Source organism: Xiphophorus maculatus, chromosome 16 (assembly GCF_002775205.1).
Source record: "Xiphophorus maculatus strain JP 163 A chromosome 16, X_maculatus-5.0-male, whole genome shotgun sequence".
Lineage (NCBI taxonomy): Eukaryota > Metazoa > Chordata > Actinopteri > Cyprinodontiformes > Poeciliidae > Xiphophorus > Xiphophorus maculatus.
This window is the reverse complement of record NC_036458.1, coordinates 23,606,366-23,628,246: the sequence shown is the minus strand read 5'-3', so window position 1 is coordinate 23,628,246 and position 21,881 is coordinate 23,606,366. Positions and strand designations below refer to the sequence as shown.

General features: G+C 39.4%; 1 protein-coding gene across 5 annotated transcripts in view; it reads left to right on the top strand.

Moving 5' to 3' along the window:
• Positions 1 to 21,881, top strand: part of LOC102224609 (syntaxin-binding protein 4-like) — a 63,297-nt gene that overhangs the window by 29,715 nt on the left and 11,701 nt on the right. For all 5 annotated transcript variants that reach the window (XR_002754093.1, XM_023348542.1, XM_023348541.1 and 2 more), the window contains exons 3-11: positions 2,050 to 2,145; positions 4,426 to 4,495; positions 4,596 to 4,670; positions 7,880 to 7,959; positions 9,202 to 9,322; positions 10,952 to 11,093; positions 16,906 to 17,012; positions 17,230 to 17,371; positions 17,721 to 17,793. Coding sequence is in view for 4 of the 5 variants with exons in the window: in XM_023348542.1 (XP_023204310.1) it covers positions 2,050 to 2,145; positions 4,426 to 4,495; positions 4,596 to 4,670; positions 7,880 to 7,959; positions 9,202 to 9,322; positions 10,952 to 11,093; positions 16,906 to 17,012; positions 17,230 to 17,371; positions 17,721 to 17,793 (906 nt within the window). In the remaining variant the exon portion in view is untranslated. The remainder of the gene's footprint in view (positions 1 to 2,049; positions 2,146 to 4,425; positions 4,496 to 4,595; positions 4,671 to 7,879; positions 7,960 to 9,201; positions 9,323 to 10,951; positions 11,094 to 16,905; positions 17,013 to 17,229; positions 17,372 to 17,720; positions 17,794 to 21,881) is intronic.

Below are 21,881 nucleotides of genomic sequence, written 5' to 3'. Positions count from 1 at the left end.
TTCCTCCTGAGGCGTCGCTCTGCGTTGTGGTAGACGTTGGGCTCGGTGGAGCAATGGCTAATTGAACCCTCAGGTTAAACAACAAGACAAAAGTCCAACAAAGACAGGCTTACACAGGCTGCCTTTGTACTTGGCTTAGACATGGAAAATCACGTGTTCTTTACCATCAGCTCACAAGGTCAGTCAGTTCCAGGAACAAAGCAGAGAAGACTTCCTTAGCAGTGTTGCCTTCAGAAGTAATAAGACTCTGCCCTTTGACGAGCTGAGTAGAGGGAGGGATAAAGACAGAGATTTTTAGAATAACATCAAGTTTTTTTAATTATTATTTTTCCAAAATACCAGACAACAAAACCTGACCCTTCTCTTGTCCCTCACTCTTAGCCCTGGACCCACATTTGTGTTTAAAAAAGCAATAAAAAGCAAAGATTTGGAAACATTTGCAAATCCCCTGACAAATGGAAAAAAAAAAAATTACTTGTATTTCTGATTAGAATATGTTATTGCAGAAACACAAAGAGGAAATACAATGCACGTGTATTTGGATGTATCTCACAGTATATAAGTGAATAAAGTTTTTGTTAGGATCCTGTGTTTTGAACAGCAGAGCTAAAGAGGGCAGTAGCTGATTTTTATGCCTTTGCTGAGGCAGATAATATCAGTGGATAAGATCAGCTTCACATTGGCCAAACTCTCAAAATTAAAGAAACAGGCGCAGATAAATCGGTGCACCCCTAATCTTAATGCAAATATCTGGGGGTGAAAACTGTTCGAATGGGGATCAAAATCACAACTTTTTAAAAAGTTTTTTTCCATTTTCAGCTGCTTTCAAACTGTTCTGTGTTAAACAAACCAAACCCTTTGATAAACCAGTTTATTGTGGAGATACTGCACCAAGAACCACTGAAGGAAATAATAGAAAAACCTCAAGGGTTTGGCAAGAAAAAAGTCAATGTTGGAGGAAAACTATTAGCAATGTCCAGTAATGTTGACCAACTCATGTTTAGTAGAACATGACTTTTGTTTGAATTGTAGATTAAGGTGCTCTGGTCAGAGGAGACCGAAAGTGACGAGCAGACTTCTCTGTTGGGTGGAGAATAAAACTGAATATCACCCTGAAAACAGCAGGATGAAACATATCGGCAGCGTTATTCTTTAGATTGATTTTTATGCAGGTAATGGGAAGCTGACCAGAGTTCACAGGAAGATGGATAGATAGAGTAAAATCCCCCCAAAAAAGAAAACCTGCTGGAGGTTTCAAAAAGAACAGACGTTCACTGTAAGCTCACAGCCAGAGCCGCAACGGACGGTTTATATCAGAAGGTTTTCAGGTGTTTCACGTTCTGGAATCACCGCCGGCTTGAGGTTGCTGCTCTGCCCGCAGCTGACCTTTGTGTTGTCAGAAAGTTTCTCTCCATAGAGACGGTTTTCTGTCCAACACAGACAGCATCTGCCAGCCAGAAAATTCCCTGACTCTGCATGGTGGCAAGTGTCGTTTGTCCGGTTTACCTTCTCAGCCATGCTACAAAAACTGTCTGTGTTTTTTTTTTTTTGTTCTCATCTAAACACAGGCACATCTCTTAAGGTATTTAACAGCATGGGGCTATGCTCCGATGATGGAAGAGGAATAATGACCTCACAGATGACTCATGTGACTTTCCCATTGTTTCCTGTCAGCAGGATACCTTAAAACTGTGACAGCTGCTGACCGGTGACCTTCCGTTTCTTCCTTGGAGCTCACAATATTGCAAATCCCATCTGTACACAATTATTCATCGTTTCATTCATTATTCATTTATGCGCCCATATTAACATTGCTTATATTTGAAGTTGCCAGTCAAATATGGCGGAGCAGCCAAACAGCAGCCCCTAGCCGTGTTAAACGGAGAGAAATGAATCCTATTGAGTTCTTAGTTACGTAACTAAGGAGCTGCTCGCCTAGACGTTTGAATTTGCGTTACATTTAGCCTGTCTGGATCAACTTGCAAAAAAAAAAAAAGCTAAAGCTGGAGGAGCTTTACTTAGAGGAGATTTTTCTACTTCTCTGCCCAGGAATCAAAGTGATTGGCGGAGTGAAAGAGCTAACGGGAGAGGAGTTCGGAGTCTACGTCAAGCGGATTTTACCTGGTGGCCTTGCTGCAGCTGATGGTGAGTGGAGTCACTGCAGCGCTCTAAGCGGTGATGCAAGGTGACTCCTTATTAGAACTGATTAAAATGAATTTGAAGTTAAGGAGAGGACACTTTGCAGAGTAATAAAAGTCAGTGGAACAATTGTAGAGGCATTGGTTAAAACAAACATCTACATTCATTTCATGTGTAAAGACGTTGACAGGCTGAGCAACAACATGTGAACAAATTGTGCTAAACTTGAACAAATGCGACTTGATAAAAACAAACTTCCTGTCAGGCTGAAATCTTTGTTTATTTTATTCTTCCCCATTCCATCTTTTGGACGCTCCTCATCCTGTCACTATGGCAACCACTGAGCAAGTAAAGCCCAAGTGCAGGTTTATGTGTTTCTATTGAGCACCCTAGTGAACTCAGCACATGTAACATCACATTTATCAGATTATTAGAACACTATTCAGTTTTCTTACTTCTTGAGTTCCTTTGTAGGTTTTGGGTTCTTTACTACTTCAACATATTTCAACAATTTATATATCAAAGCATCCAGTTTCTTCTCAAGCTTGAATATTTCTGGTAATTTCAGCTGTTATAGTTTTTGAAATATTTAACTTTTTTTTGTTGCATTGAAATGCATAAAAAACCCTTCCTCCATTGGGCTCCACGTAAAATCTTTTCAGCGACTCTCAGTTCAAAGGGTCATTTTCAAATTGCTTCCTCTCCTAAATGGCAGCACAGAGAGGCATGAGCCCAAGCAGATTTTTAGGTCAGTGAGTCATGGCTCTCACAGTTCACGAATTTTTTGGACACTAGTTACCGCTTTTAAATGATAGGAGTCTGTTCAACTCCATGTTAGTCAGTGGAACTCTGTTCATTTCTCTCAAACATTCTCATGACTGTTTCGCATCTTTAACCCTAACCCTAACCCACTGTAAAAAATATCCTAGAATAAATGTTTCATGCTTTTCTAGATTTGATTTCTACGGTTCCTTCACCTGTTTTAATGTGGCTCAATATGGAGCCTGGAAAAACTATAAACTGGACTAATGAATGGATTCTTTAAGGAAAATAATTAGACTTTATGAATAGATTAGTACTGGTAGTGGTCATGTTGATACTCTGGGTAAAATTCGAATGCATCAATGAACATCATTTAAACTGTGGGAAACAATAAATACGTTTCTGTAGCTTCTTTGCATATGCGTTTGGCAACATCTCAAAAGCTAAACCATTTATTTAGCTTTTTAAAGCGGTGACATTTAAAATGAGCCGCTTCTGATTTCCCCATGAATCAAAACAATTGATTGCTTTTGTCCGTGGAATGTTTCCTCTTTTTATGTCCATGTTGTGAATAAGAAAAAAGCACGAGTAAAGGGAACGTAGACGCAGCGGTCAGAGTTGTCAGGATGAATACCTCTGGAGTGAAGGAACTGGTACTTTTGGAGATTCTCTTGTGAGTGCAACATGAATAAAACACAACACAGCATTGTCACGACCTACTTTCTCCGCAATAAATGATAGATACCAGGCCCAGATTTGCAAGTGAAACTGTAGTACCATGTCATGTTTTTGTGAGAATTACCTCATACATATACAATACAATGAAGGTGTTATTTAAAAAAATAAAGACAGACATCAGTCCCTCTCAAACTTTTTCCACATAATGATTATTTCATTAATATTTGAGGTTATAATACAACACCTGTGTATCTACAGTCTCTGATGTTTGCTTGTTGGTTGTGCTAGATGGCACGCTGTCGTTATGTTTCTCTTTATAGTTCAAAAAGGTTTCTAGTGTTATGATTCTTATAATGTATAGAATCATCTGTAAGGAACAGAGTTTAGATATCATGGAACAATGACTTTGGACTTAAATTTGTTAGTTTATGCGTGACATTATTATTTTTTTAATCTATGTAAAATGTTTAAAACTGTGCGGGACAGAGCAGCATAGTTTTATTTCTGAAATATAGCCTATGTTTCATTTATAAAACCATTGTTTCATTATATTCCACTTAATCTGGGATTGGGTCGTAGGGCCAGCAGCCTCCTCTGTCTGAGACCTGACTGTCAGGCAGACCCTCCTCAGGCAGACGCTCAGGAGGGGTACATGTCACAGTTGGACCATGGGGGATTGTCCCCTCAGACCGTCAGTTCTCGAAACGACACACAAAAATAAACCTCAAATGACCCCATCTCTTAAGACCGCAGGAGGGTCAAAAACAAAAAATAAATCCCTTGTGTTGAACTGATCATCCACATGATTAACCCAGTATTGACAACAGGGCTATCAACCATTTACAGGAAACCTGTTGCCGGGAGACCAGATCCTGGAAGTAAACGGGGATACTCTTGTTGGAGTCACAAGTGAAAGGTAAGGTTTTTTTTACACTTCCTGCTGGCTGTAAACTCCTGGTACTGAAACAGTGATATTATTCAAACATTAACTTCATGTTTTCATGTCTGTCTCACAGAGCTGTGGACATCTTGAGAACAGCATCTGCCACAAATCACATGCGCCTTCTTATAGCCAGAGATGAAGAAGCAAAGTAAGGAAACCAAAATGTGTCACAGTTGATTTAGTCGCCTGCAGGTTTGAACTAAACCTGAATTCATTTATTGTTTTATTTGTGGCATGAAGCCAGGTCAGATTAAATAAAAATATTGAGTAATAATGCACATTTATCACTAAACGGGTTTGGTTTGGGCAAATGTTTTTCAAATTAGAATGAAAGGACTTGGAAGTTGTTAATTAATGTTCACAAACTAGTTTAGAGCTAATAAACCTGTAAAATTAAACTGTAGACCATTTATCGTATCGTTTATTAGTTACCATGGTAAATTTCTTGTCACGATAAAACTTTTGATTCATTGCTATGATAAATTCCAATGAATGTTCAAAATGTTGCTAAATGGAGGAGCGATGTTACGATGACTTCCTGAAGGCGGAGTTTCTTAAAGAAACAGAGGCCTAATTTTAAGGCATTAAATTACAAAGTCAAATTTCTGCTAAGTCAAATTTGATACAAATAGCTTTTTTTAAAATAAAAACTGAAGGTAAAATAATTATGTACTATAATTATTGATCTGGAAAACACAGAATTTTGCCACTTTAGATCAGTACAAACAACAATGAGAAAAAAAAAACGGATTTCAGCAAAAACTCTGAATTGAACATCAAGACTTGCTGAGCAAACGTCGCCCTTTTTGTCTGAATGAAAGTGTGTCTGACAATTTCTTCAGCTTTCTGCCTGCTTTTAGTCACAGTGCTGCCTGCTAGCTAGAGGGTAAACATGCAGAAGCACCTGAACCACATTTATAATGCAGTCGTAGCATTAGCGAATAAGGAGGAGGGTAGTATTAGTGCCGAACCGGCTTTCTAATCTGACTACAACCAGTTTGGGTAAAAACAAGGTCAGCCCCAGCTGTCAGCATCACAGGCGTCGCCCTTCCTTCAAATCCACCGCACGCAATCTGATCCGGAACTGTGTGCTGAAAAAGCTCTGTAGGAGAGCCACGTTTTCTACAAAAGCCGTTACCAGCCTTGGTATTTGCTGCTTGTAATGTCTTTAAAGGAGAAGGGTGGGATATGGTTAGAGAGGAGCCATGTCAGCGGAGACCCAGAGGAAATATGGAGTGAAGATGCAGGGAGCTAAAAATCAGACGGTGGCTCCCAAAAATAGTTAATTTCCCTCAGTGCAGTGAGGCAGCCTTACACTCCTGCTTTGTCCCGCATGCAGAAGAGTAACGGGGGGAGGACTTGACCTAAGGCACTGTTCCTGACGAGATGAGCCTCATCTGTTAATCTGTGCTCTGTACTTTAACTATCCTGCCATGCAGAGGGAAGAGAGACAGTCAGGAGGTGGGATTACGGCCGTCTTACTAGCCGTACCCCCGTCCACTTTTCCCCCTTAGACTCCGTTTGATCAACACTAGACCTCTTCCAACTTTGCGGGACTGTTACACTGGGGGCATACACACAATGCAGAAGACTATCAGGAAACAAAAGGATCAGACATTGTGAGGAAGATCAGGACAATCAGCTTACAGGAAAAGAAGCACAAATAGATGTCTGGATTTAAATGACAATAGGTTTAGTGAGGAGACGCAGGTACAGGAACGGAACTGAAGGATTTCTCTCACACTTCAAGTTTTTGAGAAACTGTTGCATGATGATGTGTTTTTCGAGAGCTGAGTGTACATGAGCGTCTGCATCAACTTCAGAGTTCTAGCATTTCACAGCCGTCATGCACGTGAACAGCACTCTGGGTTTTGACCATGTCCTCCATCCGACTGAAAGTTCTGCCCTCCTATGAAGGTGAAGGTATTATTAGTCCAGCATGGCAGACGAGCTAACCCCCGCCCTGCCACGGCTACAAACACTAAATATCATTGAAGCTCTGATCCCAAATAATCCTGTCACAATGTTGAGAAGTACAAATGATTCTTTAGGTTATTGAGCCGTAATTCTTGCAGTTAATTCACAGATCATTCATCAATGTGGAGGAAACATACTTACCATATGATTTCTGCTTCCTTATATTGGCCCTGTTGCAATTCAGTGTTTTATTTTATGCCATTAGTGTGAACTGTTTGGACTTGCAAATTAACTAGCAAATGTCAATTCTATTGCTTGTTTGCTCATTTGGTGGAGGTATGGCACACGCAATTTATTAATTGTGACTGAACTTGTGGTCTGTTGAAGAAAGTTCTGAACCTGCCTGAATTACTTAAACCTGGGTAGATATAAGCTGCGTTTGCATTATGACTTTGCGCAAAACTGTCAGTATTTGAACCCCCCCCACAATTTCACAATTCTGTTTCCATTAAATAAGAAACAAAATTAAAAGCATACATGTGTACATTTGTTCACACGATAAGGAATTAAAAACCTACTTCCTGTCGTCTTCTGCTTCATGGTTTGCATCAGTGGCGACATCCCGTTGTTGATCATGTGTGTGATGCCAATAAAAGTGTTTCCGTTGACGTTTTGTGAAATAAACCAATTTTGAGTTGGACAATAAAACCTCATCCTCATTCTATCACTAAATCTTTTAATCAAAAAAATTTTTTTTGTCAAAATTGGTGTGTTTATATTAAGCAATTTTCTTTCAAATTGTCAAATTGCTCAATTATCTGGTCAAAAGAAATACAGCTACTGTCGTTTTCCTGAGCCTGGTTGGAAAAGATCAAGCCAGGATGAACAGATCTCATTACGGCAAGCCTGACTTTATCTCTTATCCTGGATTTCTGAATTCTGCTTCTGTGAAACAGCCCTCTCATCTAATACAAGCAAGAATAAACCAAGAAGGTAAACACAGAGAGGATGAAGACAAGATATAAGTAAACAATACACATGAAACTAAAAGTCCATACACTTATGGATCGCTGGCCCACGAGATCTCAGTGAACCACAAACAGATGGGTGTCCAGCTCCAGTCCTCAAGAGTCAGTCAGTGTCCTGACACTTTTTTTGATGCGTCTTTGCTCCACCAGAGCTGATTCAAATTGACCAACTATCAACTCTGCATATAAAGGTGTGCAGAGGTTCTGTTTATGAACCATCATTGGATTAGTTCTTTCTGTTGAGCCGCGAAAAAGAACTAAAACGTTGGTGATACTGGCCCTGGAGGATTGGCTTTTTACAACACTGTTCTGGCCAATACCTTATTCTGAAAGAAATCCCCTCAGTGTTCTTGTAGCTGTCTTATATTCGTCTCCCTCCAATGTTCTTGACTTTCTTTTTTTCTTTCTCAAGGAGAGAATTTGCTGAGCTGCTGGAGAAATATGGCTCCAACGGTAGTACCGGATCAACCCGCAACTCTCCCATTCAGCAAGGTAGGCTGATCACTATACGGCCCTCTACAACTTCAGCAAACACACAAAAAAGTGACAAACCAAGCATTATAAGTTCATTATATATGTCTTCTACCACTTTCTTAATGAGTCTTCTACATTTAGGAAAGGAATAAAGGTCCCCACATACTCAGGGGTGCTTCATTCAGCAGAACTCTGTCCGTACTCAATGCCAGACCCGTGTGCGCCAAGATCAGTTTTTGCGACTGTGAGTGTGTACTCTGTGTCGCACAGTAAATAGTATCGCAGGAAACGGAATTCTCATCAAAATGTTTTGGATGCAACATCTAGCTGTTAATGTCGAGAATCTGTGAATCAGTCTCAAGGAGGTGTAGTGTGCCAGTCTCTAGACAACCGACTATCTCATCAAACTTGCTGGCATCCTTTCAGATTGTGCGAAATGAAGGACTTGGTCAAAAGAAATGTAAGCAATCGGTACATTTGACATCTGCGGACAGTGTGGATGTGTATTCTGTTAGTCTGAGCGGCTAATTGAATACGGTACACACAGTACACCTCAGTATGTGGGAGCCTTAAGCCTAAAAGCTGGGTGCAGATAGTTGAACTTAAAATATGGCATAGGACAAATAGACTTAGCATTTGTCCTATGCCATATTTAGCCAGCTGGTAAAGATTTCCTAAATAATTTTGCCGTGGTGAGCAGCTGTCTCCAGGTTTAAGCAAAAAGCTTCAATCTGGAAACATTCTGATCCTAAGTTGTTCTGGGAGAGTTTGGCACAGTGCTGATCTGGGATGAAGCTCAAAGTATCTAGAGCCTGTTGGTGATATTATTGTACAGTAGTGCTTGCACAGGCAGTTGGACCAACTGGAAACAGTGACACTGTACGTAACTATACAAAAACCTGTTTTTTGTTCAAACCTCTGTGAAAGTCCTGCGTGTCAACCTCCACAGAAACATGTCTTTGGCAGAGAGTACATGAAAGAAGCGTGGTGGAAAAGTAAACTCTGAAGGATGCTTTGGTTGGTCAGCATGTTGGGTATTATTCTGTGCTTAGCATCGCTCAGGCCTAAGAGGCAGGGTGGTGCATTCTACCAGAGGAGCACTGTAGTGATCTGTAGCTGTGGCAAAATGATAAGAGTTTATGGTTTAAGTATCTTAGAAGGTTCATTCCTTTCAAAGCTCATTAATACACAACTCCTGCCTGAAGTCCCTGTTCTTGTTCCTCTTGGTGTGAAACACACACTTTTGTTCTTTTTGTAAAGGAGGTCGCCTCTTGGACAGCACATCATCCGGTTCCTCATCTCGATCTCAGAGCCCGTTGTTGCTGAGCCCAGCAAACTCTCAGAACATGTACAATGGTGGGCCCATGATGCGCTCCCTCAGGTGAGACTGATTCTGTTTCTCCATTTCTGGACCAGCATCAATCCAAACTACACACTGCTGGCAGTGCTGAGTTCATATGGATGTTCAGATTGATTTCTTTTTTCTCTCATTTGCCTGCTTTTGGTGTAACATACCTCTTATTTTGATCATTTTGATATTTTATCAGCCTCTTAAAATCGTTTTTTTTGACTATATAGATACAGTTTTGATTATTTTTTATTTTTATGTATGAAATTGTATGAACGTTTATAGATTTTGCTATGTCTGATATATTTACAACAACATTGCAGTAATATGCAGTTTAGGTTCCTGCGAAGGTTTATTTCAGACCTTTGTAAAAACAAAAATAAATTTATGAGTGAGATAGCATGGTCCAAAAAAAAGGAGAATGGAGGTGGAAGAAAACTGCATGATTAGTATCTCTGTGTCAAGAATAGACAAATCTGAAGTCATACCGAATTGGGAGAGGACTGAGGAGGCTTTGGCAGAGAATGCTCTGTGATACTGATAAAATATGGATCTGCTGTATTTAAGGTGAAGATCAGGGATGAGAGTCATGCAAGCATCGAATTTGATTCTGTGATGAGGACAGATGCAACAAGTCACGTCTCTGAAAAATGCTGCCACGTACTTCCTGATTGAAAGGTTTTTAGAAAGACGTGGCTTGGACGATTTGAGAATGGCAGAAAAGCTGTTACAGTTGATGTGACTCCTTGATAGACTTCAGGGGAAGGTAAAACAATAGACAGAAGGGTAATATACTGTCTCTGAAAGACTTCTGAGCACAGTGTTGGGGAAATGTTTGAGTGCATGGCCATGTAAGTCTTACCTGATTAGGGAAGGGAGGAAGAATCAATGCAAAAGCTTGTGAGCCGACTAGAATTATGAAAAAGAGAGGGATGAGTCATGACTGGCTACATCTTACCTAGAGATGCACCCATTCACTCTTACTAATGCGGGAGTGTGCATTAGCCAGTGAGGTGGCTGGGGATGTGGCAGTGCCGGCGGTACCGCACTCTTACATTGGAACTGAGACAGTGGTTATAGAGCGCTGGACAGTGTCCATGGAGGCGACAAGAGCAGAGGAGTGGGGATGAACATGGGTGGAAGGAAGGAAGACCGATGACATGTAGAGGGGACGGCAGCCCTGAAGGTGTAGGTCAGAGTTGCGACGGATGATGTGGGAGGAGGGCTTGGATCTGAGGAGCGTGAGAGGGGAATGAGGGTCCGAGTGTGCAGGACCAGGATCCTCGAAGAAATGGATTGGACCTGGCTGGGTTTTCGGACTCGAAGTCTGACATTTTTGAAATGCATCCCAACTTGCTTAAAGCTTGGTTGGTGAGCAGTTCAAGCCTTTGACATGACACGGTCCAACGCTGATAGGCAGCGATAGAAGCACAGGACACAGTGACTGGATGATGCAGGTGAGCCTGAAGAGAGGTTTCCCATTGGAATTTATGCCCAGACTTCACATCATGGACATGATTCCTGGTTTTCTGAATTTCACACGCTACTTTACTTAGGAGCATATGGGATCATTAACTTTGTTTTACTCCAGGTGCCATAAAAGTTTGGAATTTATGTAACTCAAGGCATTTTTCATTGTTGTAATGTGTCTTATGTTCTCAGTCACCCAGGTGAAGGAGTGATCCAGCTCATTTCTGTGGCTCGGTCCAGCAGTTTAGGGATTACGATTGGAGGAGGCTCCAACAGGCCCGACGGCCCCGCTGTGTTCATCCAGGAAGTGCTGTCTGGAGGAGACTGTCACAGGGTGAGACACGGAAATGACTGCCGCAAATACATCAACACTAATCTCCACATAAAAAAAAAAAAAAAAAAAATCATTAAAAGTTTTATATTTTGTTGTCATTTCAGAAAGTGAAACTTATATGGATTCATTACGAAAAGAGTGAAATATTCAATGTTTTCTGCTAATGGCCATCTTTGCTGTATGGCTTAAGACAAAATGTCATCATGCAGGTTTAGCAGCAAATACACAACTCAGTGAAACTCCAAAGACCACTGTGTTTTAAAATGATTTGTCTTCTCTAAGAAAATCAATAGAAACATCATCAAGTGTTTTCTACACTTGAAAACACTTGATGTTTTCAATTTTGTTCTTTTCAATAACTGCCTTATCCTTTCATTTAAACTTTGATAAGACTTACACCAAGACCAATAACAGAGACAGAGCAGTAGGGGAAGGCATTTATTGTATCGCTTATATTTATTGTGATGAATTTCTTTTTATTATAAAAATTTTGATTCATCGTTGTCACGATAAATTCCAATTAAAAATATGTGAAAGGCCCAAGGTATTACTATTTTCTCCACTGTTTGTTAAACGAGAGCCATAAGAAAAATCAAAACATTTGAAAATATGATAAAACCCAATAACTGTGTGCCGCTTAGTGACACAAATCACACTTCCTTATGTGACCGGTGTCCTAAAGAAGACAAACAGAATATTTTTTAAGAGCAGTACTTGTGTTTGTCGAGTTATGATTGTCATGCCATGCAGTCACAGCTACCGAGTTCACAAAAAAAGTTATAAATAATACTAGATAACACTGTGATAAAAATTTAAGTCCATTTTGCCCACCTCTATGAAGCAGAACTTCTCCCAAATGACATCGCTAGCGGTCAGCTTCCTGTGATGGTCTCTCATAGTTGGCGCTTACTTTAGTTCCCTATAGACAGTTGGTCACAGCCAAAACGTTGTTTCTACAAACTGACATCTTGCTACTTGAGGAAACTGATACATTGGGCAAGATTTGCCAACTGTATCCATTGAGCCTTGACTTTGGACCCATGACAGCAGCTGGGCGAAGCCTGACTGAGATGGATGCATCGCAGCCATGAGGGACCTCTTTTTGTGCAAAGATTTTTTTTTTTACCATTGCGGATGGAAGAGACACTCAGGGAGTACAGGAGGGGGAAGATGGAGTGCAGGTGCAGACCTCTGCAGCTATTGCCTCAGATTAGTGTAAACTCTGCTGAGCAACGCTCCGGTCAAAGACTGCTGAGTCTGACCCTCCCACTCTGACTGGCCAAACCCACTTCCATCACTCATCCAGCCTGAGATCACAGGGCTTATTTGCGGTCAATGCTGATTTGTACTAATAATGTAGCAGTAAGTGTTACTGAACCATAACCACACTCACAAAAGAAATACTTGAAATGTGTGTAATTTATTCCTAAAGCCCTGGTAGTCTGTTAGGTTCCGCCCACACAGAGATCACATCAGGTGAGTTATGTTTTCAGTATGATAAAATTATTACTTTTTCCCTCAAGAGTTTCTAAATGTAAACTGCAGACTTGAAGTTAGTGGAAGGAAGACTCCAACACTCGACTTTCCTGTCAGGGTTTATTTGTGAACGAAAGTTTAATCAGCCCCAGAGATTCAACCTCTCAGATAATTCATGCCTCGGTCTCGGGCTTTAATGAGCTCATTATGACTGCAGCCCGTTCAAAATTAGGATTACGAAAAGCCTGCTGATGCAAATTGCTGTGCTTTGTAAACATCAGACTCTTAAATTTTGCTATAACAAAAAGGTGCCAAAGGCTGAAAACGAGTCGACTGAAATGAACTCTGGAAGTAAAACTGGACCAGCAGAACCATGAAGCTGTTTCAACCTGCTCAGCATGGGTTGGAAATAAAACACATTAGTTATGTTTGTAATCAAAAAAAGAGACAAGAAGGAACATATTGTGTCATTAAATAAAGCTTTTTTAAATGTTATTTATTTCTTATATATGAGCATAAAAGGCAAAGAATGTGAGTTTGAGGCAGGACCAAAATGCAAACAGGAAGAAGAGACTTTAAAGAGACACAAGGGAAAAATATAGTTAAAGAAAAAGCAAAGATTCCTAAAAAAAGAACAAATAAACAAGAATAAACTAAGCAGAAAGCAACAGAGTGAACTGGGTGAAGCATAAATAACAATACAAACACAGAAAAACCCCAAACTGGTTTTAACGGTAACATTAACTCAGGTTTTCCTCTCGCATCCAGGAATCCTCCTTATTTCTTAAACTACAGTGGCAAACATGTTTACATTTTCCACATTTTGACATGCTACGACAGCAAACTTCAATATATGTTATTCTGACTTCATGTAACAGACCAACAAAGTAGCACATAATGACAGATTTTTAGCTTTGTGGCTCTTAACTGACTGATTGGGTTTTTAATACTTAACTTTTTCACAATGTCCACATTTTCCCGTGTTAGACCTAATCATCTTAATTACAAGTCATAAATATTTGAAACATTTCCCTCTATGCACATTGAATCTATATAATATTTGAGTTTCAGTTAATTAAAAACTAACCTTTTCTTTTCAAGATGTATCACTATTGCCACCAGTAGTAAAATGGTAACCATGGCAGCGGGGCTCACATTGCAGGAGCCCTTCTGACCTCTGCAGGTTCAGAAGGGTTTGTCTCGTTGCTCTGACTCTGCAGAAGGTGACAGATCGTTAAAGGAAGACTCCACTGTCAAACTTTACTTATCTCTGGATCTCAGAATTTCACCCCTCATTTAAAGCAGACATCCCATAATCAAGAGCAGAGACTGGAGCTATGACTTGAAGCAATCCCAGGCACTCTCAGGATTTGCACATATCACCCCTTTTCTGCAGCCTCCCCTGCTTCTCTCATGTTAATCCCATCCTCCTCGCCTCTCTGTCCACCCACTCTGTCAAATGTGGGCAATATGACAAGCAAGAGGGAGGAGAATAAAGGAGAAGAGAGAGGAAGAGAGTGTACAGGGATCTGTGCTAGTGTGTAAACTGTATGTGCGTTAAAGAAGCTGTTTCTTCTCGTTTTGATCTTTGCCAAATATATTAGTTTTTTTTTGGTGGGGTGGAGGAGGATTCAAGACACAAAGAGGATCAGAATCAGTTTTTAAAGCAGTGTTTACCTCCAAAAACATGTTCCCTTCAGTTGGGTGGAAATAAGGAACGTTTCTTGAGAATTGTGTTTTTATTGCGCTTTTGTGTCAAACAGTCTTGAGATGAGAACATTCACACCACAGCTGAATGGGTCAGAGGCGTCCACAGTCCCTCCTTCTTGGCCCTGCCGCGCCTTTAGGTTGGCTTGTATTCAGAATATTTTGAGTTCGACTGAACAGCCATGCTCCACTCAGCAATGGACCGTCTCCTCAACAGCCTGCTGACTGCTTGGAGCAAGAGATGCAGAAAAGAACTGAAACAAAGTTATAAAGTGATTTCTCACCAGAATATCAAGGCAGTTTTTGCATCCTTGATATCTCAGAGAGATAAATGATCCTCACTGATAAAACAGAAGGTCTCTCATCATTTGATTCCTAAAAGAAAAACAAGATTTATTGTTTATTTAATATTTTTGCTAAGGCTGCACAAATACATTGGCCCTAATTTCTTAATTTTAGACGATGGGCCGATACTTACATGCTCTCCTCTTAGAGGTTTGGCTGACTGACCGACCCACCAGGCCATGTTGAAATGTTTGCAGTTAACAACAGTCACCTCACTGTTACCAACTCAGCGACTTTCTTTCTACATTTAGTAACATTTCAGACAAAAACAAATAAATAAATCTGCATCGGTCAAAACTGGGAACCTCAAATCAGGCTTTTTAAAGATAGTATTTGACGATCGGCCAGAAAACGACATTCGGTTTCAGCCCCAATTTTTGCCTTACAATTTTGCATTCTCAGGATAAGCAACACAGTTATTGATAAGTCAACACAACTCTGTTGAGGAGATGCTGGTCAATCAGATGCAGATTTAGCCAGAAAGCTTTGAAAGCGTTTTTTCTTTTGTTGTTTTTTTTTTTACTGAAAGCAGATGTCACAACACATTTTTGAATGGAGAAAATCTCCTAAGCTTCGTTTGTTTTTATCCTCCGGTCATAGTGCTGCAGAGATTTGGATTTCTTTCACAGCATTTTTTTTTTCCCCATCTGACCTACAAATTCAAAATCTTCCATCTCCATCTGGACAGGCCAAAACAAATCAAAGCTGCACGTCAACACTCATCCATGAAGTCCCTTAAACTCGAGCAGGGCGTTTTCCTGAGAACGAGACCGAGCTACGATTGGGTTTCCCCCCTGATGTGAGCCAGCGTCCCATGACATGTGACGATGTGTGTGATGAGTCAGCAGAAAGATCATGAAATGATTCATCCTGCTGTGGCGTGATCATCATGTTTGTACTATGAATGTTATATGGAGTCTGAACTCTAGTAAGCTTTAGAGTGCAGCTGTGTAACTCTAAGTGTGTAACAAGTTGATGTCTGAATCGACTTTAGTCAAAGAAACACTAAACCATTTGGGATGTTGGGTAAATAAATTCTTCAAGTGAGAACCCTCTGACAGGGTTCTAAGTTGTTCTGCATTTCTGAACATTCCTCACATCCTTTGGACGTTTTCACATTTTGCCGCATTACAAACACAATCTTTAAAATATTTCTTTTTGTGGCAGATCAACACAGAGTAGCACACAGTGCCATTTTATAGTTCAGTCAAGTAGCTTTCTTACTTTCAGTTGTTATAAAAATGCTGTATATGTCAAATGTGACTTAGAGATTTGACTTTGCATTGCAGCTGTATTTGTGACCTTGAAATTGGCAACTGCCTCTGTTTCACATCTGCTTACACACAAAAAATCTGTTCTGTAGCTTTCACCCAAAAAATCTTGATTAGTTTGTTATGGATCAGATAAGAATGAAAAATGCCTCAAGAATTTTAGTTTCATTTTTTTCATTTCTGAATTAAAAATAAATAAATAAATTAATTAATTTCCACAAGGGTTTTCAAGTGGACGATTTTTGCCCTTTTCACAAAACGCTTGGGCACCTCTGGTTTAGAGTGGCCTAGTCAAAGTTCAGATCTAAATCCACTGCATTTAATTTTAACATTTTCCTCCAGCTTCACAATTATACAGTCCTTTGTGTTGTTCTGGTACAAATTCAGTGTACCAGAATCGTATGTACAGTGAAACATAAAATTCATTGTTCAGACGACTGAGTTCAGTTCAGTTTGATTTAAATGATTTTTTTTGGGCCTTTTAAAGAGATAAAGAACAAAATGAATTCAAGACTTACTGAAAAATGAGAATGGATCTCCAATTAAGAAAACAACAAAAAAAGTTCTGTTAATTCCCCACATGTATGACATTTACGTTTTCTTAACATGACAACTTAACAAATGTAACACATTTTCTTGGATTTAATTACTTTCGACCAGTTAAGACAGTGTATTTTAGTTGGCTCACTTCTTTTCTCTTTCCAGTGAAGTTGAACTAATCAGAAACTGCTGTTTCCCTAAATAGAGTTAATCTGAGATAATCTCCACACTCAAGATCTCCCAGATCCAAATGAATTAAAGTGCAAACATACTCGACAATAAAGACATTAAGACACAGGAACACCTACATGTTAACTATAGCATGTATGCTCTGTGGCATCCGGCAGGGCCAGTGCAGGCACTGCCAAAGGAATGAGAGGAAATCCATTTGAACAGAACCAGCCGTCAAAGTAAAAGACCTTATAAATATCCACCCACTCCCCTGGATTTCAAGTGTCTTTCTCTTTGTGCAGGACGGCCGCCTGAGGCCGGGAGATCAGCTCATTGCCATCAACAAGGAGTCTTTGATTGGTGTAACTCATGAGGAGGCAAAAGGCATGCTGAACAAAGTGAAATGCAGGTGGGTTTGGACAACATTTGTCCAAAAATAAGGAAGCCTTGCAGTAACTGCAGCTAGTAATCACATAAAAGTATTATCATCAAAGTATTCTCATCAAAGTAGACATGCAGTTAGTATAGATCCAGTTATTAAAATGCAGTTGTCTGTGCCTTTACGCTGATGGTTGCAGTCACCTCCTTTTATAACTTCTTCTAACTTTTTTTTTTTCCATCTCCAGCCAAGACAACACAGTGGAAATCGCCTTCATCCCTGGAAAAGGTCTTTTTCCCAGCAGCACATCGCTCCACAACGGAGTCCAGCGAGCCGCCGGCAACAGCTACAACTCTGGACGCCTAAAAGTTCACATCAGGTCACCTGAGGTCAGCTCCACGACATGCCGCTGTTCTGTCAGGGTGTTGCCACATAACGTAAAACATTTCTTCTTTTACGTATGTAAAAGAAGAAATGTTGTTCAGTGACACAAAATGGAAATTCTAGAATCAGACTTTTAGGGATCATCAGACGTTTTCAGAAATTATAGGACAGCTTGAAAATATTTTCTGATTCTCTTTCCACTGATACAGCAATGAGCTCCTGATGTTCGGGGCTGTTAGAATAGGGCTTTTTAATCATGTCTGAGGCATTACTCTCAAAGGCACTAATGTCTTTTTATGATTCATCACTGTAATGGTTCCATTCAGTGTGCTTTGTTTGGTTGTTTTGGTGCAGATCTGTGCAGAGGAGCCAGCTCTAGTGTCTTCACCCTCTCCAGACATCTGTCCTCCAGATATTCATATTTCAGGTAAAACTGAAGCGACATTTACTTTCAGTTTTGCACTGTTTTACTTATCGTCACCTTTCTAAAAATAATGGCATAAGTCTTTCTTTTTCTTTTGCTAAAAGATGATTTTGAAAGGAAAAAAAGTCATTTGAGGGATTCTAGGAAGGTGGTGTTATGGTAACAACTGCAATATCTTTCAAACTGGACAGTTGCACATCTTATTTCAACCCTATGAGGCATCCTTGTGGTGGTGAAGGTGCAACTTATAATATCTCATAAGTGAAAGCTGCACAAATGACTGTATTAACAGCACAAACACAGCACTAAAAAAGTAGCTCACTTTGGTTTGTTTTGGAGAAAGAAGGGGGGGATGATGACGACCTCTGAATGACCCTGAAAAAATACTTTTTAACATCTCAGAAACCGAAGCGGCACAAAAGAAAATTTTAAAGGCACAAACGGAGCACTAACCACTCAGTCTAATTGCTGGAGTTTTTCTGGTGGGTTTGGTATCAGCTTCACTCGACACCCCAGCGAAATTATCACCTACCAAAGCACCGCTTGTGTAAAGAGGCAGAGCTTTAGTCCTCAAACATGCATGAAAGGATCAAAGCAACGCTCCAGGTGCGTCTGATGAGGGAAGAGCATTGTAACTTCATATAAAGCTAAAAAAAAAGTCAATTTTGCTTAATTAATACACCCCTTTAACAAAGAAACTGTGCACCCTTTTTTTTTTTAGATTGTATTAAGCGTCTGTCAAATCTGAGATGTGGTTTCCAGTCACCATCTACAAGAACTCTTTGAAGAATTTGAGTGAATATGATTTACAACATTTGATTTCCCATTGGGATCAACAAAGACTTTTTGAATTTAAATTGATTTTTAATTTGAATTGATTTCTAATCCCCTGCAAGCAGACGGTTATTAGATTAACTGTCTGATCTGAGCATCAAAAACATTCCCACATACAGATGCTGGATTAGATTAAATCGAGAGATTTGTCTTTAAATTAAACTGCATCACAGTGGGGGACCTTAAAGTAATCAACGATGAGGCAATAAAAAATGTATAGTAATAGAATATGATTAAGCTTTGCTCTTAAAAGTCCTTTTTACTAGAGATTTAATATAGGAAGAATTAAGATGCAAGCTGTGTACATGTTACCATGCTCAGAGGCAACAGTTAATTAATTAGATACAGCAGCATAATTAATATAATTATCTCTTATTAAGGACAATGAAAGTGGAAGTTAACAGCCATTATTACATGAATGCCTATTGAGTATAGTTCAATCAATCAGTATGTAAACAAACAAAATGTACCAGATCAGAGCGGAAGCATCAGTTCCGGTGAGGGATTTCTAGTCATGTGCTTGTGCTGTAATTGGATTATGTTTCACAAACACAAATATTCAGTAGGATTTATGGTATACTGCCCTAAAAACAGACAGATCCCATGCAGAGCAGGCAATGTTGTGTGCTACCACGTTCAAACAATTACATGCACAAGTGCCATTATTTTTCTTTTCTTTTTGAACTTTATAAATGTAGTAGTGTCAGCAGTACAACTACATATAACTTTAACTTACCCATCAGTCTGTGTTCTTTTCATCTGACATTTGAACTAAATAAAAAAAAAATCTAAACATTAGAGCTCCAACCAATGAAAAGCTTGAAAATGGTTTCTGATCAAATGTTTACTTGTTTACCATGCAATTTCTAGCAATACCATACTATACCACATCATCCATACCATATCATACCATATGGTTTGATATGATATGGTACAATTCCATTTCATACAACATCATACCGTACTGTAACGTACCATACTATACACATCATATTGTACCGTACCATATAATATAAAGCCCAATTCTGAAATCTCTTCAATAATTTGTCATGGTTAACAGTGTAGGATGCTGCACCAACAGCAACCAACACTGTGGTTCTCCCTCAGTGTGTATTGATGTAGATGTCGTTGAACACTTTGGTGAGGTTAGTCTCAGTAGTGTGGTGAGCACAGAAACTATAGATGGGCGGATCAATACAAAATATTGAAATGATTGATACCAAGTCGCTATCAGTATTGGATCAATATGTGCTAAGATTGATACCTTAGTTTCAGATTCCTTCTGAAGGTGGCATGGTGGTTGTTTATATTTCTGGATTGTATTTGCAATACTGCATATAATCAAAGAGCACCAGTCAGGCCTGCACAGGAACCAGCTGTAAATATACAGTACGTTTCCATATGATAAACTCTGACTGCAGTAAGGAACATATATTGGACAAGATCTTTTAATTGGAGCGAAGAATTTTAATTGGAGAAAATGTGCTTCATAATTCAAAATAATTCAAATATTTGCCACAGAGCAGAAGCTTGATTGTGAAGTGTGTGGCCTATGGTCGGTGGCTGGAAGCCATCCAACAGCTTGCTCCAATCCTATTGCCTGGGATTACCCCAGCCAAGGTTATATCCTAAGTGCATTGTCCACTTAGCACCCTTGCAGCCTCTTATTGGAGGAGCCAGTTGCTAGCTGAGACAGATGTCACTAGGTGGTCCCACATGGCTACTACGGGATTTCCCTGCCCTGTCTTAGCTTTGAGATTTTCAGACTTATTAGTCAGTTCAGTGGAAAACACTGATGTGATCTTTCGGGTTATATAAATACCTCTGATGGAGTGTTATTACTGTAGCAATGGAAATGTTTGCTCAGATTTCTAGTATTTTGGCTTTAGGTGAAAAGTTTAAATGGAGGTCTGTGCAACTCGGCGTTATATGAATAATACTGAGTGTAAAAAATGTACTACAAAAAACATGTTTAGTTACAGCTAAAACAAAATCTGAATTTAATGTTGATACTTAATCTAACATGGGACCAGTGCTTTCATGCAAGCATGGTGGTAAGGTTAAAGTTTTGTTGTTAAAAGTTTTTTTTTGTTGTTCTTGTTGAAGGGATTATCCTTTCCACTCTAACCTACATTCCTTCTCACTATGGGTATTTCTGCAAAGTTAACTAGGAATTCACCAATTCATTTTTGTCACTTTCAGTACCTATGCGGATATCAGAGCTTTAGTATCGGCGGATACCGATCCGATACAGAAAAACAGCGCTGAATTGACAAAACATTTTTTTGTACCTATATTTTTCCACATATAGGATCATTAATTTGCTGGATTACAAATGTATTTGATAATCTGCAGCAGTGCACCAAGCTTAAACACACCAATAGCTTCACAAGTTTAGTCAAACATGTAAAAAATAAACTGTAACAAACCTTTCAAATAACGCTTGACCCATTATAACACTTGAATTATTAATTCTAAATATAATGTGAAATAAATAATAAAGCATGAAGCTGCTCAGACCACTAGGCATAGATTTACTTTGAATAGATTTGCCCTCATCGATCGGGCACATTGTCACTGATACCCAATCTAATTTAATTGAAATTTAAGTATTGGGCCCTGTGAACATTAAAATCACATACTAGTTAGTTACACATGCATAAGAATGTAAGTAGTTCATGTTCAAAAATTAGTTCACCAAGAATATGAAAAATGTAAATGGAAGCTAATAGGAATTTAAGAACTAAACATCTCAACCAAACTACTCTAATAATTAATGCTCTATTGTTACTAAGAGAACTGCTATTATTTGTTCTGTTTCAAAAGATTTTAGGCCTTTAAATTTGTTCACCAGAATTTTTTCACATATAAGTTCAAACTTATGTATTTCTTCACTCTTGTAACATTGGATATGTGTTCAGTTAGTCTCTAAACTTTCAGTAACAAACCATAAATATCACCAGACCTTGTTGAGCTTATAGACTCGGGTCAAAACATGGATCCTCTGAGTAGAGGCTAAAGTTTAAGTTGCCTATACAGCCAGCCTCTCTCTCTCTTTTTCTCTCTCTCTCTCACAGTGTTACTACTTTCATATTCAGCTTCACATATCTGGGACAAAGTCATCAAATTAATATTAGGCATTGGCCCTTTGCCCTCCCTCCCTACTCATGTTGTTTTGCTCTCTCTCATCTGTATAATCATCCATCTTTCTTCCACTCCTCTCCTTTTAATCATCTGCTTTTATTCCAACCCCCCTT